The sequence below is a fragment of the Agelaius tricolor genome, unplaced genomic scaffold, assembly GCF_023055355.1.
Source record: "Agelaius tricolor isolate 1412-34295 unplaced genomic scaffold, bAgeTri1.0.p SCAF_6, whole genome shotgun sequence".
Lineage (NCBI taxonomy): Eukaryota > Metazoa > Chordata > Aves > Passeriformes > Icteridae > Agelaius > Agelaius tricolor.
In genome coordinates this window covers 31,009,923-31,024,846 of record NW_027269266.1, presented here as the reverse complement: position 1 = coordinate 31,024,846, position 14,924 = coordinate 31,009,923, and the positions used below count along the sequence as shown (strand labels likewise).

At 41.6% G+C, this 14,924-nt stretch overlaps 1 protein-coding gene across 2 annotated transcripts; it reads left to right on the top strand.

The window, feature by feature from the left end:
• The first annotated feature begins 6,583 nt into the window (after positions 1-6,583).
• Positions 6,584-9,086, top strand: CYCS (cytochrome c, somatic). 2 transcript variants are annotated; one of them, XM_071429209.1, is made up of 3 exons: positions 6,584-6,728; positions 7,520-7,696; positions 7,844-9,086. In XM_071429209.1, exons 2-3 carry the CDS (start codon positions 7,528-7,530, stop codon positions 7,990-7,992), a joined length of 318 nt encoding a protein of 105 aa, XP_071285310.1. In that variant the 5' UTR covers positions 6,584-6,728; positions 7,520-7,527; the 3' UTR covers positions 7,993-9,086. The 2 variants fall into 2 exon arrangements, with proteins under 2 accessions (XP_071285310.1, XP_071285309.1); XM_071429208.1 differs by having other exon boundaries at positions 6,593-6,732.
• Positions 9,087-14,924: the final 5,838 nt, after the last annotated feature.

Here is a 14,924-nt window from a genome sequence, read left to right as displayed (position 1 = left end):
TAATGAGAGCTAACCATACAAATCTCCTTACGAAAGGACTCTTAAAATTAAGCTTTTCTTGGGGCTAAGTTGATGCTTTGGAGACTAATCTCAGAATATCTGAATTTAGGCTGTTGCAGAGGTGCTTCTCACTCTACAGCTTGGATTAATCAGAAGACTATATCCTAGCTGATCATGTGAGAGGACAGTAATCTTTGGCTCCCACAGATACACAAAGCAAATGTGTTATCAATGTAACTAATTGTCATCCCCTCCAAAGAGGATATTCCAGAAACTTTCTCCAACTGTTTCATTCATTACAAAGAAAAAAATATATGGAAAATGGGGTAGTTTTGACCAACTACTTCCCATTCAAAAGTTGAAATTGAGGCCAGTAAAAATTACTGTTATTGTAGCATGTTTTTTGTCAGATGCAATTAGACAATGTTCAAGGACAATAACTATACCTCTATTATTTTAAGCTTTCCAGTAAACTATGGCAGGCTCCACAACAGCATAAGTCTAACTCTAAAGTTAAAAACATAATGGACTTGATAAAAGAATATCCTTTCATTTGCCTTTCAGTTCTTGAAGCCCTAAAGTTAATTCTGAAGTTCTTCTCCAAAAGAAACAGTTATGTCTTTAACAAAAGCTGAACTTCTGAAAAATTGCTGGGTCCTGAATCTTTCAAATGTGAACGTCCTTCTTGGTTAACTTAATTAACTTTGTCCTTGAACTAAAAAAGTTCTTTTTTTTTTTTTTCCCTAAATTGCTATCTTGAATCGCCTCTCTTTTTAACCTACTTTCATTATGGGAACTGGATTATAAGGATTCAGAATGATTTATGATTTTTCTGTTAGTAAACCAGAAGTTGATGCAGTCCCATCCTAGGACAAATCTTGCATTCAGTCCTTTCTTGCTATTCCATGCTTCAGTGCAAATTACCCCAACTTCATGCACTTATGTTTCACACTCACTACTCCTCTGTACTCATGCAAACAAGATGCCTTTGTTGTGACACTTGAATCAAATCATCATCTCATTACAGAGCAGTTGTATCCCACACATCTGATTTTGAGGCCCAAGGTTATTTTTCTGTGAGCCCACAGATAAGAGTGGCATCTATCAGTCTGCAGGCAGCTACTGGGGCAAGTGCTTGAGCAGGGCAACCCTGTATCTCCACACAGTGAAGGCAGGTATTGAGTCAATGTGCTCAGTTTTGGGTCTGTGTTTGTTGTAAGTGGCAGAGAGTGACTCTGAACCCTGGATCTCCTTATCTACCAGGCCAGATGAATGACAGAGACTTCTACCTACCCCAGTCCTGGGGACATTTTATCATACAATAAATGGCTGCTGAATAAATCTTCATGCCTGAGGCTTAGAACCACAGCATCACAGAATGGTCAAAGTACTTTGCTATTTTCACACCTGTTAAACTCATCAGTAAATTTATTACTCAGTAAGCCATGGCATTATAATGGTTGTGCAATTGATTCAGCTAGGAAAGCTTGGCAATCTCCCAGCTTCCCACTCTGCTTCCCACTCTGGCTGGATTGACTGCTGTCTCTCCCTGTGCCTCCTGTAATTTTTTTTACAGCTCATCATGATGCTGAGCAGCATTGCCTCACCCTGTGCCTAAGTGGAACCTACAACATCCTGGCCAGGCAATTCTCATTACTTGGCATTTAAGAGACATTCTTATGTCCCTAAGTGCCAAGTAGTTGTTTTCACAGTTTCACAAAACTCACTCTCCAAAAACACAGGAACAGCAGAAAGAATTCCAAGTTCTGCCTTCCTCTGTCAAGATGAGTTCTTTCAACTGCCACTCTATACATTGGCTGTGGAAAATATTTTCATGTCCCACTCCCAAATAATTTGTCTTTATAACATAGGAATGGGATAATACATCGGCAGTTCTTTTAAATGTGGGAATAGCTTTTTCCTTTTCAATAATGGCAATTAAGCATTGAATGCAATCCAGATACTCAAGTCAATGTAACACTTGTCATTAAAAAAAAAACCCACAATATTGTCAGAGATGACTGCACAAAAAATAAATACACTGCCACAAGAAATTATTAAAAGCAGTCCTTAAAATAAAACCAAGAATTGTTTGGTAAAATATTACACAAAAGTAGATGTTAGGCCAATATTTAGCTTTGTCCTAAGAAGGAATACAGTCACCTTTAGGAACTGCAGCATCTCAGAGACTGCCCTTGCAACTGTTTAAAGCAGTAGCAAAATTGGCTTCTCTGTTTTAGACTGTATAAAACACAACAAGCAGTAGAGATTAGAGGCACACCATTCATCAGGCATTTTTATTTCCTTTTCAGTCTCTAATGCTTTTCAACTTTGTTCCCTATCTGTTTGGGTGTGCAGGTTCCTGTCTTCCCCCAGAATAGCCTGTAAAAGACATAATAAACATAAGGCCAGCAGCATATTCCAAGTGACAGGACTTGTACCATAGAAGTGTTGGGAAGTAACCCTAAACCCATACGTTTGCCACTGTGGAATATTCCTTTCTGAATAATACTAGCATAAAAACTTTTCAAGCTCAGCCCAGAATAACTCTTTTATCTTTTTAAACTGGGCTATGAAAAACCCGGGAAGAGATATACCTTTCTCCCAAACAATTCCAAAGGCAAAGATAAAATCAGAAGAAAGAAGAAAAAAAAAAAAACCAAAAAAAACAACAAACTGCAGGTTTTCTGAACTGCTTCAGTACAATTTAGAAATCATAATGGTGTAAATCAGTCAGTACTTTGTGATGGGGTAAGATTTATGACTCGGGTCATAACTCCAACTCTTTCTTAAAACCAGCTCACACCACAATGACTCCAGCACAAATCACACACTCCCCAGTGCTGGCACAGTTTGCTGATAACCAGCAACAGCTCAGGGTTGTCCCATTTCCACATGATAAGGGGATTAAAACAAGGTAGTCAAGCTGCTCAGGGATGAGGTGATGATTTCCATAAGAAGTATGTTCTAAGTTATTTGTCAAAGACCAAACCAGAAGTTTAGCACAGAGTGGAGAAAAAAAAATCACATATTCTCCTGAGTTCCAGTGTAGGTCCATAATTCAGGGCTACCTTGTTTCTTTCATTTGCAATGTCTCTCTTAAGGAGATCTGGATGCCTCTTTTGGCATGTTTTATTGGTTATAATGGACTTGACACATTTGGTTTATTTTTCCTTCCTTTGGGACAGAATTACATAGAGTTACACACAGAATTCTGATTGCAAAATAACTGTAGTTCCAGTGTGTAATGGCCTGAGCTAGGAAAAAGTATTCCAGGTGTAACCAGAGTGAATAACTGAAAGACCAAAATATGAGCCTTCTAGGCAAACCACACCAAGGCAAATAGTCTAATGAATGTTAATGTGTGCAAAGTATAGAGCACTGAAATTGCACCCCGAGTCATCTTCATTTACTCCAGCAATTCAAACCCACAAAGCCAGAAAAGTCCTGCCTTTGTCTTCAGTGCTGCCTCTGGAAGTCCCACAGAATACTCTGCCCTACACAGGAAGTCAGATGCAGGATTTCACATATATTTCACACATATCTGCAACATATGTTGCAGATGCCACATTTAGCAGAGAAGCCAAAAATGTCACTATTAGTCTGTCCTATCACAGAACACTTCAAAAACCAAACACTGGGCATCTTGAAAAAAACCAAACACTGGGCACCTTTCCTGCACCTTCTATTTTACTTACAAGTAACCTCTTACTGCAGTGTTGCCCCAGATCCACCCTTAGTAATGCCCAAATGGGCTCAAACAGATATGAAAAATCCTCTCCATTTGAGATACCTCTTTTTGCTGGTGAAAACACATCCCATAACCTACTATCTTGTTATATCAGAACCTCTGCTTCCAGTAATAATACAGTAAGGGAACCCACTAATACTCCGTTTGTATCATTTACACCTTCAGGAAAGAGTATTATAACATGAGTGCATCCAGTTGTCTTGAATTAAGCTGCAGTTTTCAAGAATAGCTTCTTTTTTCTTGGAAAAAAAAACTGAAAAAATATTGCTACAGTGTCCCTCCACATCAAAAGGGTTAAGTGTGAAACACAACATGCAATTCTCAGAATGGAGCATACTTATTTAAAAGGCAAAATGCAACATAAATTATGAGAGCTACAGATGCCTGAAGTTTGTGTTCTATGAAGAAAGGGAGAACCTCTGAATAGATGTCAGCACAAATCAGTCCACAACAAGAGCTTAAAGAGGCTTAAGAATTTACACTGGTGCAATTTCTTAGAGCAGCTTAAAGGGTGCTTTCAGCTCCCTTCTTCTTCAGAGATAGGAGACATGGTTTTATCATGAGTCTTGTGATATTAAGTTACATCTGGCCCTTGGAATCATCTAAGACACAGAAGCCTTAATAAATGAAACTCAGTCCTTACAATCATGATAAAAAGCCTAAAAACAAGAGTGAAAGGCCATGAAGGTTCAAAACCAAACAGCAAATAAAAGAAACAGAAGATGCCTTTAAAATAATATTTTTCCAGTCAACCTCATAATTATGGGAGTCTGACGTGATTTGAGATTTGAGTTGGGCAACAACAGCAGAATTCAAGATCCTGATTTAAAGTGGTTTCATTGCACGTATTTCCTCACTCTTCATGAAATACATTAATTTATCTGTATATTGTAAGCAAAACAGTTTTACTGTGGCCAGTGAGCTGTCAATAAGATAACAGCATAAATTGTTAAAAGTTTAAGAATGCATATTTTGTATATACCTTGTGATGAAGTGTTAAAAAATGCACAAAACCTGTGTTTTGTGCTCTAGACACCATGAGCTTTGCAATGCACTGTCTGAACTAGGGAGTGATGATTTCTGAATGGTCTTGTGAATTATCTACAAAATTCTGCCATCAGAGGAATCCCTGATGTATTTTTACAGTCCTCACTCCTTTCTGCTTCATGAAGACACTTCACATGAGCCCTGCCCCATGGGCAATTACAGGGGCACACCCATACCAGTTCAAGGACAACATAAAAGCACGCACAGGAAATAAATGCTTTTCCAATGTCAGACAGTAGAAAATTCTGACAGTTTTAATGTCCATAGTTAAAGCAAACAGTTCAGCTCTTTGGAACACTGTACATTATTACATTGGGCTTTTCCAACAGCTCTTCCTCCTCCTTGCCAAGCAGAGTGAGATGGCAGTGATTCATGTCTGGAATTCACCATCCAAATTCTGCTTGGAAGGCCACAATGAAAGGAAGTCCTCATTGAGCTCATACCTGTGCCCCAACAGGCAGAGTGAGCTCAGCTGCAACCCAGGGAGGGGACTTTCTGAGTTTGTCATCTCTTTTAGGGCAGCAAAAAGTTTTATTGATGAATATTGTTTAAGCTTTATTGTTTAATAAACAGGGGTTTTCCACTTTTCTCCAAATAAGTCTTTTTCTCCCGGACCGGTTGGGGGGAGGGGCCAATTGAATCTGCTTTCCTTGAAGAAGCCCTTTGGGGAGTTCTCTCCAAAATGTGTCCTGAACCAGGACAAATACGTCTAGTGGGCTGGCGTTTGGGATGCTTCCATCCCTTTAAGTGGCAGTCCCTTCCATAACCCTCTCGTCTTTGTCAGAGCAGTGTGGCTTTGGTGTCCCCCACAGATGGAGGATCCAGCTACACGCCCGCTCCCCTCCAGCCCCACGCCCACTCCCCTCCAGCCCCTCGTGGGGCCATGGTGGCAGGCATGGAGATTCTCCAGGGGGATTTCCCCTCGCTTTGGCTACTGCAACACTTCCACATCATTATTCCCTTGGCTCCCCTGGAGAAGCTTTTAAAATTCATGGACAAGCTGGTGAAGGGCCTGGAGCACATGCCCTGTGAGGAAAAGCTAAAGGAGCTGTGGGTGTTTAGCCTAGAGAAAAGGAGGCTCAGGGAACACCTTATCCTCTGTTCAAGTGTCTGAAAGGAGGCTGTAGCCACGTGAGGGCTGGCCTCTTCTCCCAGGCAGCCAGCGACTGGAGAGGATACAGTCTTAAATTACATGAGGGAAGGTTCAGGTTGGACATCAGGAAGACTTTCTTCCAGAAAGAGTGATTAGACATTGGAATGGGCTGCGGAGGGAGGGGATGGAGTCGCTGTCCTTGGCGATATTTAAGACAGGGCACTGCACTTAGTGCTGTGCTGTAAATGACACGGCGGTGTTCATTCCTTAGAACGGACTCGGCAATAGAGGCGTTTCCCGCCCTCACCAATGCTGCAGTTCCGTCACTGCGTCCTTCGCTCCCGCCGTCACAGCCCGGCCGCCACCACCCGGCCGCGACTCCCGCCGCGTCACTGCCCAGGCCCCGCCCACCGCCGCGGCCGCGTGCTGAGGGCACCGCGCGACCCTTGCTTCCACTTGCGCTGTGCGCATGCGCCCGCAACACCGGCACCCCGCTGCTGCGCGCCCCCTCTGCAGCAGAGGGACGTCTGACGTCATTCCGCCGCGATTGGAGGGAAGAGGGGCAGGAAGGAAGGAAGTCCGGGGGCCCGCCGGTCGCAACCTACCCCACTAGCCGCCGGCGGCGTGACGTCATTGATTGTAACCAATCAGCACTCCAAAGGCTGGCTCTTGATTGGCTGTCAGGCGGGGAGGCGGGCGGCGGGCGCGCGCAGGGGTTGGTTGCGGCGGTGCCGGGTTACATAGGGCGGAGTACAGCGTGTCCTTGGGCGCAGACGGAGCGGGAGGTGCCGGGTGTGCGGTCACCGTGTCTGAGGGTGCAGCGGGCCAGCCGGGCAGGCAGGTGCGGCGGGCGGCCGGGCCCCGCGGGGTGGTGACGGCTGGCAGGGACGTGGGGCGGGCGGGCGTTGCTCTCGGCCTTCCTGAGGGCCGTTCTCCCCTGTCGGGGCCTCGGCCTGAGGCGGCGGCCGGGCTGCGCGGAAGGTCACCGTGAGGCCGGGTGGCCGCGCCGCGGGCGGATGTCTGAGGAGAATCTCGGGGCCAGGCTGGGCGCGGGTATCGCCGGAGCCGAGCGGTGCGGGCGCCCTTGGGCCCTCCCGCCTCCTCACGCGTGGCTGCCGGCGGGACCGCTGGGGTCATCCCGGGTCACGGTGACCGCCGGGTGCCCGCCGGCCCTCCCCGGGCGAAAAAAAATTTAAAAAGCGTGGCTGGTGAGCTTTTTCAGCTCCAAAGGAAAAGTCTACCAAGAGTCCTGTGCTTTTACACGAGGTCGTTCACGACTAGGAAACTCCTGTACAGTTGTACAAGTTATGTTCAACTTGTTCTTCAGAAATTGTCGCTGTACCCTTTAAATGCCGTACCCTTTAAACAATTAGTTTGTCCGAGGGAACGTTTTTCCTGCCCTTCAAGCGTGTTTATCACCTTGATACCTTTTGGGTAGTCTCGTGGTTTCATAATAACCTTCAAGCCCAGGAGCTGTGGCTTGAGGATAGACAGTGTGCTGGAGAATTGCCAGATTCACCTGCTGCATTTGGTGGTTTTGTAAACCTGCAGGACGCTTTTTAAAGTTTCAGCTCAGTTGGTGACCTTGAGGTTGCAATACTGACCTCGTGTGTGTGTTCTTGGTCTAGCACTGACAATGGGAGACGTCGAGAAAGGCAAGAAGATCTTTGTCCAGAAATGCTCCCAGTGCCACACGGTTGAAAAGGGAGGCAAGCACAAGACTGGACCCAACTTGAACGGCCTGTTCGGACGCAAGACTGGGCAAGCCGAAGGTTTCTCTTACACGGATGCTAATAAGAACAAAGGTAAACTTAAGGCTGCCCTTAGGGGATAGAAATACTCAGTTCTTGGTGATAATTTTAACAATCTGCCAAAAATTGAGCAGAGGACAAGAATATGTGTGATTGCTATTTTGAATTTGTTAACTGTTGGGTTTTTTTATCTTCTTTTAGGTATCACCTGGGGTGAGGATACTCTGATGGAGTATTTGGAAAATCCAAAGAAGTATATTCCTGGAACAAAGATGATTTTCGCGGGTATTAAGAAGAAGAACGAGAGAGCAGACTTAATAGCATACCTCAAAGTTGCCACTGCAAAGTAAAAGTTATCTGCTGCCTTATTTATTTCACAAAGGAGATGGCAATGGAAATGTCTGTGATGAGATTGGTTTTTAAACTTTCTATTTTTACATGTACTGTGTCTAACCTTAAAATCACCCATCAAATAACTTTGCTGATGGTGGGTCACTGGAGTACACTCTTATTTGGCAGCCATTAACTTGACAAAGACTATGTAATTGGGTTCAGTCATCCTTGATCATAAAAATTAAAAAAAAAATAAATAAACATTTCCTGCCTCTTCATTGTTTAAAAAATATGTAAATAATCAAATGAGTAATTATCAGTAGTATAATAGCTTTGACAGTTCAGCTCTTTAACATCAAAAAGCAGGGTGCTTTTTGGCATCTTCTGCCATTCATCTTATGTTACATTAACAACAAAACAACAAAGGCTATTAAAAGAAACCCAATCCCAGTATAATATTTTTCTAAATTTAATCAGTGCTAGGTGTTGCAATATATATTAATCTAAGGCTTGTGATAAAAATGCATTTCATCTGATTTAAGTACTATTTGTGAACTGCCAGTTGTGCCCAGCCACTTGTCTTTTATCTAGGGGAAGCATGTTACCTAATTCATCCAGACTTTCACAGCTGCATGCACCTATAGAGTACAACTCCCCTTCAGAAACATCTCCAGTTTTGACGTGTTATTGGTGCCCTTTGCTCAGTAAATCTGATAACAGCCATTCTTAGTGTAAGAGAAAGCATCCTGTTCTGGGAATATGAGTGCTAGTGGCCAAGCTGAGAGTTACCTAATCTTAACTCAGCAGAAACATTCACCTAGAATCCATTGTTACAGGAAGTTTCAGATGAAGGGATGCAGGAATGAATGTACTGGTAGACTAAAATACAAAATCAAGCAGTTTTCCTCTGTGCCTGGCTGTAGCCACCACCATTACTTCTGAAGGTTCTGTTTCGCACATTGTAAAGCAGTATTTTTAATGTTTTATCTGCATTTTTTTCATAACTAAGTTGTTCAGAAGAATGTATTTACTGTGTACCAACAGTAAGGCATAATGTGGAGCAATCAATACTGTAAATTTAAAAAAAAAATTAAAAGTCTTGCTTGCTGTATGTGTATGAAATTAAGTGAAAAACAGTGGGAATGCAGAGCAAAGTTGCATGCCCAGATTTACATCATGAGGAAACAAGACAAAAAAAAGCTCCACGTGGAAAAAGGTAAATTCTAATTGAGTTGGTGGGGGAAGTATAAATGTGGCAAAGTTAGTATTTTGGACCAGAGCCAGCAAAGCTCTTTGGGATGTGCTGTTTAACAGCATTTTCTGCTATGCTTCCAGAGTGAGATGGGAGAAAATTCAAGGCAACTGAAAAGCTGTAGGATGGGCTGCATTTGATTTGTATGGAGTAGTGTACTTAATGGAATGGCAAAGTGTTACTCAGAGTAAATGAGTGAAAAGAACTAAGATTACTAACAGTGGGCTCAGTGATTGCTATCATATGTGTTGTGATTATTTTTTCTCTCCAGACTAACCTGCAAACAGTATTTCTTGCAGTTATGGATACACTATTAAAGAACAGCAATTTTTTTACTAAAATCTTGTTAACAGAAAACTTCAAATTGTTGTAGTTTATTGCTGTTCCAATTTCTGTAAGGGATGTTTGTCATAGCACTTCTATGGCTATGCAGAACTGAGGCTTTTTCCATGCCAAAACCCTGATAGAGCAGTATGATACAGAATCTGTAGATGCAGAATGTAACTGTACCCAGCTCTGCAGTCTTGCAGGATGATGTTGGTGGAGAGGGAGAGTTGTGACACTTTGTTCTGTTAGCACCTTTATGAAAGAACACTGTGACCGCCAAGCTGCTCTTCTTTACAACATGTTTCTTCTCTAGATCAGTTAGGGAAGAGGATTTTTCAGTAAGGTGTGATAATTTCTGCACAGATTACAATTTGCAACAAGTAAGTTACCCATCATCAGAAAAACTTAAGGAGGAAGCAGAGTTATCCTTTGCCCAAAGTAAGCAGAAGACACAATTTAGCTTGGCTCTTCTATCTGTGTATACAAAGACAAATGTTACTTCTACATAACACTGAAGACTGAGAAAATTTAATTTTAGACTCACCATGCATCCCTGATAACATGTTAGGAAAAAGACCATTCAGACCTTTAAAATTTCATCTTTCTATGTATATAGCCCTGGACTGCAATGGCTTAAAAGTTTTGTAGTAGGTAAGGAGCAGCCATTTGCCCCTGGAGAAACACAATACTATGGTGTTTTTACTAATGGATAAGCAAAGAATATTGGAAGGAGGTTAGGTTATCACTTGAGTAAGTGTTAATGCAAGGGCTTGCTTGGGTGGGAAGGAGACATCGTGATCAATTACATAATCAAGCTTTAGTTCTTAGTTTATATTATGGAGTAGAGGGTGGAGTTTGCCTTTGTTTTACCAAGTTTAGTGGATTTCGTTCTGACAGGTGATACTAGTCTAGACACTTGGTATTTCAGTAGTTCCTTAACAGTTGCCAATTAGGGAATCAAAGCACCACTGCCAAACATTGCACCATCCTGTAAAAATTCTGCTTGGCTACTAGTTCACAGCTTTGCTTGGGCATGCCTTTGAAACTGATCTTGTGATATTTTCACGTATAGTTATGCAAATGAATGAAGATAGTTAATGACTGGAAAAAAGGTGAAATCCAAAAGCACACCTTTTCATAGGGTGACTTCCAAATAAGTAGAATACTTACAAAGCTACAAAACTTATTAGTTGTACATCCAATTGAAATATAGTGATTCAGAAGCTGCTTTGTTTATTTAGTGTAACCACTCTACAACCAGCTTGGGAAAGTTCCATTTGTTGCTGCCTGTACAATTGTAAATAATTGCTTCAGATAAAGATCTTCATTTTGATAGATTTAGTCTTGTATGGGATTCTGTAATGCTTTCCTTTTTTTGGTACACTATTCTCCTTCTGTTCACAGGGGAGAACAAAACCAGCTAATAGGTAATAATTAGATATTCTAGTCTGTCACATATATCAAAGCCCATTGAAGTGCACACATTTATCTCTATAGTAAGCCTTGTTATTGGCCTTTATCCAAAACACATCCTGAAATCTCATCTAGGGCTAAAGGCAACAGAAATCTGTTTTACTACATACAGGATGAGTTGAACTATTTCAAGCTGATGTCCTGAAAACCAGGTTGTTCTGGGAGGTGAGCAGCCCAGAGCTAGCAGTAGGACATGTTAACCCTGGGAAGGAGTATGAAATCCTGCCCCTTTGCAGTGCTGCAATTGCTGAGTCAGGACTCCAGGTAGCTGTCCCTCTGCTCATGATTTAGAGCTTGCATATGAGTACTTGCATGCTTTTTTCCAGGATTGCTCTTGTTATCTGAAATACAGAAAAAGTGATGGTCACCTTTTGAATGATTGCTTTCAGCTTAGAGCTCAATGTCACAGGAGGTAAAGGAAGTGGGTGATGTTTGCTTCTGAAACACTATTCAGATTCACACCCTCAGTTTCCAGAAGGCTGCAATAACCAACAAACTGAACCTGTGTTCTGGGAAGAAGATGCTCTATGCCTCTGTTGAAGCTGTCATTATGCAAAAGGAGAGCCAAGAAAACATTAGCAAAAGAGGAACTAACTATAGCACAGTGTTCAAAACACATACCTGGGAGCAGGAGAGGTGTGTTCTCTCCAGATTATTTATGCATTTAATTAATTAATTTTAAACAGCCTTGGATAAAAATAAACCTGTCAGTGGAGATCAGAAGTCATTACTCTGCTGGTTTTACATCTCGTTAAAGCTGTTCAATGCAGCTTGCTTATGCAACATGAGCCACTGCTTTTTTCCTTTCAGAATCACCCACTCTCCAGATCCATCTTCCCTTTCCTCTATATGTTAAAGCATATTTTTGTGTGGAAGTCTGTGCTGTCCCGGTCTTACCCCACTACCAGTCTTCTGGTCATAAGCACTCAAATGAAAAGCTGTAGCAGAAATACCAAGCTGTATTCTCACCCTTACAATAACTCACAGAAATTGACTTCTGATGACCCCATTCCGTTGTGTCTGGTGACAATTTATTTTTAAGATGTCTCATGGTTCTTAAGATATGGGACATTGCCTTTTATTGGTGTTTTTTAATTCTAAATTTTTAAGAGCTCACTAAAGCAGGTGGTTTTATGTGGCTTTTACCTGCACTATGCCTCAGGGTTTTTTTTAGTATGAGATACAGCATGATTATATGAGCATTCCCTGATGTGTAGTCCTTCCAGATAAGAAAGATGCACACACACTGCATTTTAGAAATATCATGGTTGTCACCTATATAGCACCAGTACCCTCAATGATCTGGTGCTCTTACCCACCCAGATTTTGTTGCAGGAGTGTTCCTACATTGACTGTAACCAGCCTTTCCTTGAAGTGTGTCTCATATTTCTACTTCCACTGTTGATTTTTTTGTTTGGAGAACAGAGGAAAGGAAATCAGACTTCTCTATCCCTTGCCATGGTTCCTATAAGACTCTGTCATTTTATTTCCAGTTATTTAATCAGTTTATTTGCTATTGATCACAAAATCACTGAATCATTTCAGTTGAAAAAGGCCTCCAAGATCATCAAGTCCAACCTGTGACTGACCACGACCTTTCCAGCTGGACCATGGCACTAAGTGCAAACAATGTCCAGTTGTTCTTGAACACCTCCAGGAATGGTGACCACCACCTCCCTGAGCAGTCCATTCCAATGCTTAACAACCCTTTTCCATGAAGAAATTCATCCTGATGTCCAACCTGAACCTCCCCTGGAACAGCTTGAGGCTATGTCCTCTTGTCGTTGGTTGCGTGGGAGCAGAGGCTGACCCTCACTTGGCTGCAACCTCCTTTCAGGCAGTTGTAGAGTGTGATAGGGTCTCCCCTAAGCCTCCTTTTCTACAGGCTGAACACTCCCAACCCCAGCTCCCTCAGATTTCCTTGCAGGTCTTATTCTCCAGACCCTTCACCAGCTTTGTTGCCCTTCTCTGGACTCTCTCCTGCACCTCAGTGTTTCTCCTGTAGTGAGGGGCCCAGGGTGCAGCCTTCGCCCTTGCCAAGTAGAGGGACAGTTTCTCTGAATATTAGATATTAGGTCTGTATTCCTTCCAGTGGTATTTTTACAGGAAAGGTACCACATTTTTGATTCCACAGATTTTTGCCATAGTGAATAATTTTAGTTCTAATTCTCATGGACAAAATGTCGCTGGTTAGCTTTCCCATCTGGTCTTACTCTTCTTCATTTCATGTGTTACTGTTACAATATATACTTTTCATGTCTGAACTGCATGCAGCTTCTTGTACTTCACTATTCAAATTTAGTCTTTATTTATACATCTCATAACTCTGCAGTGTACTCTAAAATGTACATCTTTAACTCTAATGTGGACTCTAAAGGTAAAGACTTGAAGAATCCTTCTACATAGTTTCAATTTTTTTTTTTTTTTTGCTTTAAATTCACTGAAAGATGTTGAGTTTCAACTGGATACCTAAAAAAATCTTTGCTTGTGATCCTCAGAAACATGCTTCCAAATAACAACAATGGAAGTGCTGAGAAATGTCTTTAACTGGCTGCACTTGATCAGTTTCTTGCTTGCGCTCAATGAACAGGAGAGGGAGCCAATGTACAAAAAAGCTGGAGAGTTGTATCATCCTCTTAAAAATAATTTTGACAAAACCTCAGTTTGAAAGACAAATTTCATTTGTACACAAAGCACTTTTAATGCAAGTGCTCAGCAAAAAAATGCTGGAGGTGACTATCCAGCTAAATACAGTGATATGTCTGCAATAAGTCTGTGCTATTCCGAAGTCTTAAACCAATTCATGTTTTATATTTCATCAGGCGTGCTCAAGTTTGAAATAGTCTGTGTTAAATTTCAACCTATTCAAATGGTAAAAGATTCAGCTAGGAAGCAAAATGTTTTTTTCTAACTGCTCAAAAGAATCTTAAATCAAAGGTGGCAATCTCTAATGCGTATTCTGGCTTTGTTCCTACTCTGGAGCTCACTTTGATGTCATCAGTTGAAGTATTAAGCATGAAATGGCTATACAGGTAATATAGTTTCTCCACTAGCTGTTAGGCAGAAACATTGTGACTTTTGTAAGCAAAAATGCACTTTTAAGTCTGTTTTTAATACTGCTTTATGGGTGGTGTTCGGTGATAGTCTCAAATTGCCTCGAAAACCATGATGTTTTACAATACATGTGTATCTAAATACTTGCATTGATTCTATATAAGATCCTAGGAAAACTAAGATTTCTAACATTTAGTGAGAATTTTACTTAGCAGAGATATTTCTTATGAGGATGTCAATGTTAATTTAACTATCAGTATGGATTTTCTGGCACATGCCTGATCGTGAAGCCTTTGCAACTCTTCAAAAGACCATGCTGCCTTTTGTCTTGTCAGTTCATGGTCAATGTTTATGTCTCAAGTTAAGCTTGTTTTGCAGTGGCTAACTCTACCAGGAGCAGTCTGATCAGACATAAAAAATTTAGCTCATATATGTGTTTGCTGTCACTCTGAATTCTCAGAAAGATGACATCTCTCTCTGTACCAGCATCCAGTGACACATCAGAAAAAACTCCTCAAAGAGAGATGCAATCAAAGACAGAGCTTTGCAGATAAAATATATTTCCACATCAGAAAATCTATCAAAAACATAGGGTAGTCTTCTACAAATGAACTGGATCATAGGATGGAAATCAAGAAGACACAAATGAAGCAAAGAAAGGGGAAGCAAAGTGGAAATTAAACAAGGTTAGTGCAGGGTGACATGTTATATGTTCGACAGGGACAAAGAATGCACCTGTGCTTTCACCTATTGCAGAATGAGGAGAAAAGCAGTGGAAACCCAGAAGCAACAAATCCTGAACTTGTGTATCTTCAACTGAAGTTTTAGAGGGAGTGGGTGTAT

Coding starts and splice junctions, on each gene's coding strand:
- CYCS (XM_071429209.1), top strand. CDS start 7,528: ATGGGAGACGTCGAGAAAGGCAAGAAGATCTTTGTCCAGAAATGCTCC. Junction 7,697..7,843: donor GGATGCTAATAAGAACAAAG/GTAAACTTAAGG, acceptor ATCTTCTTTTAG/GTATCACCTGGGGTGAGGAT.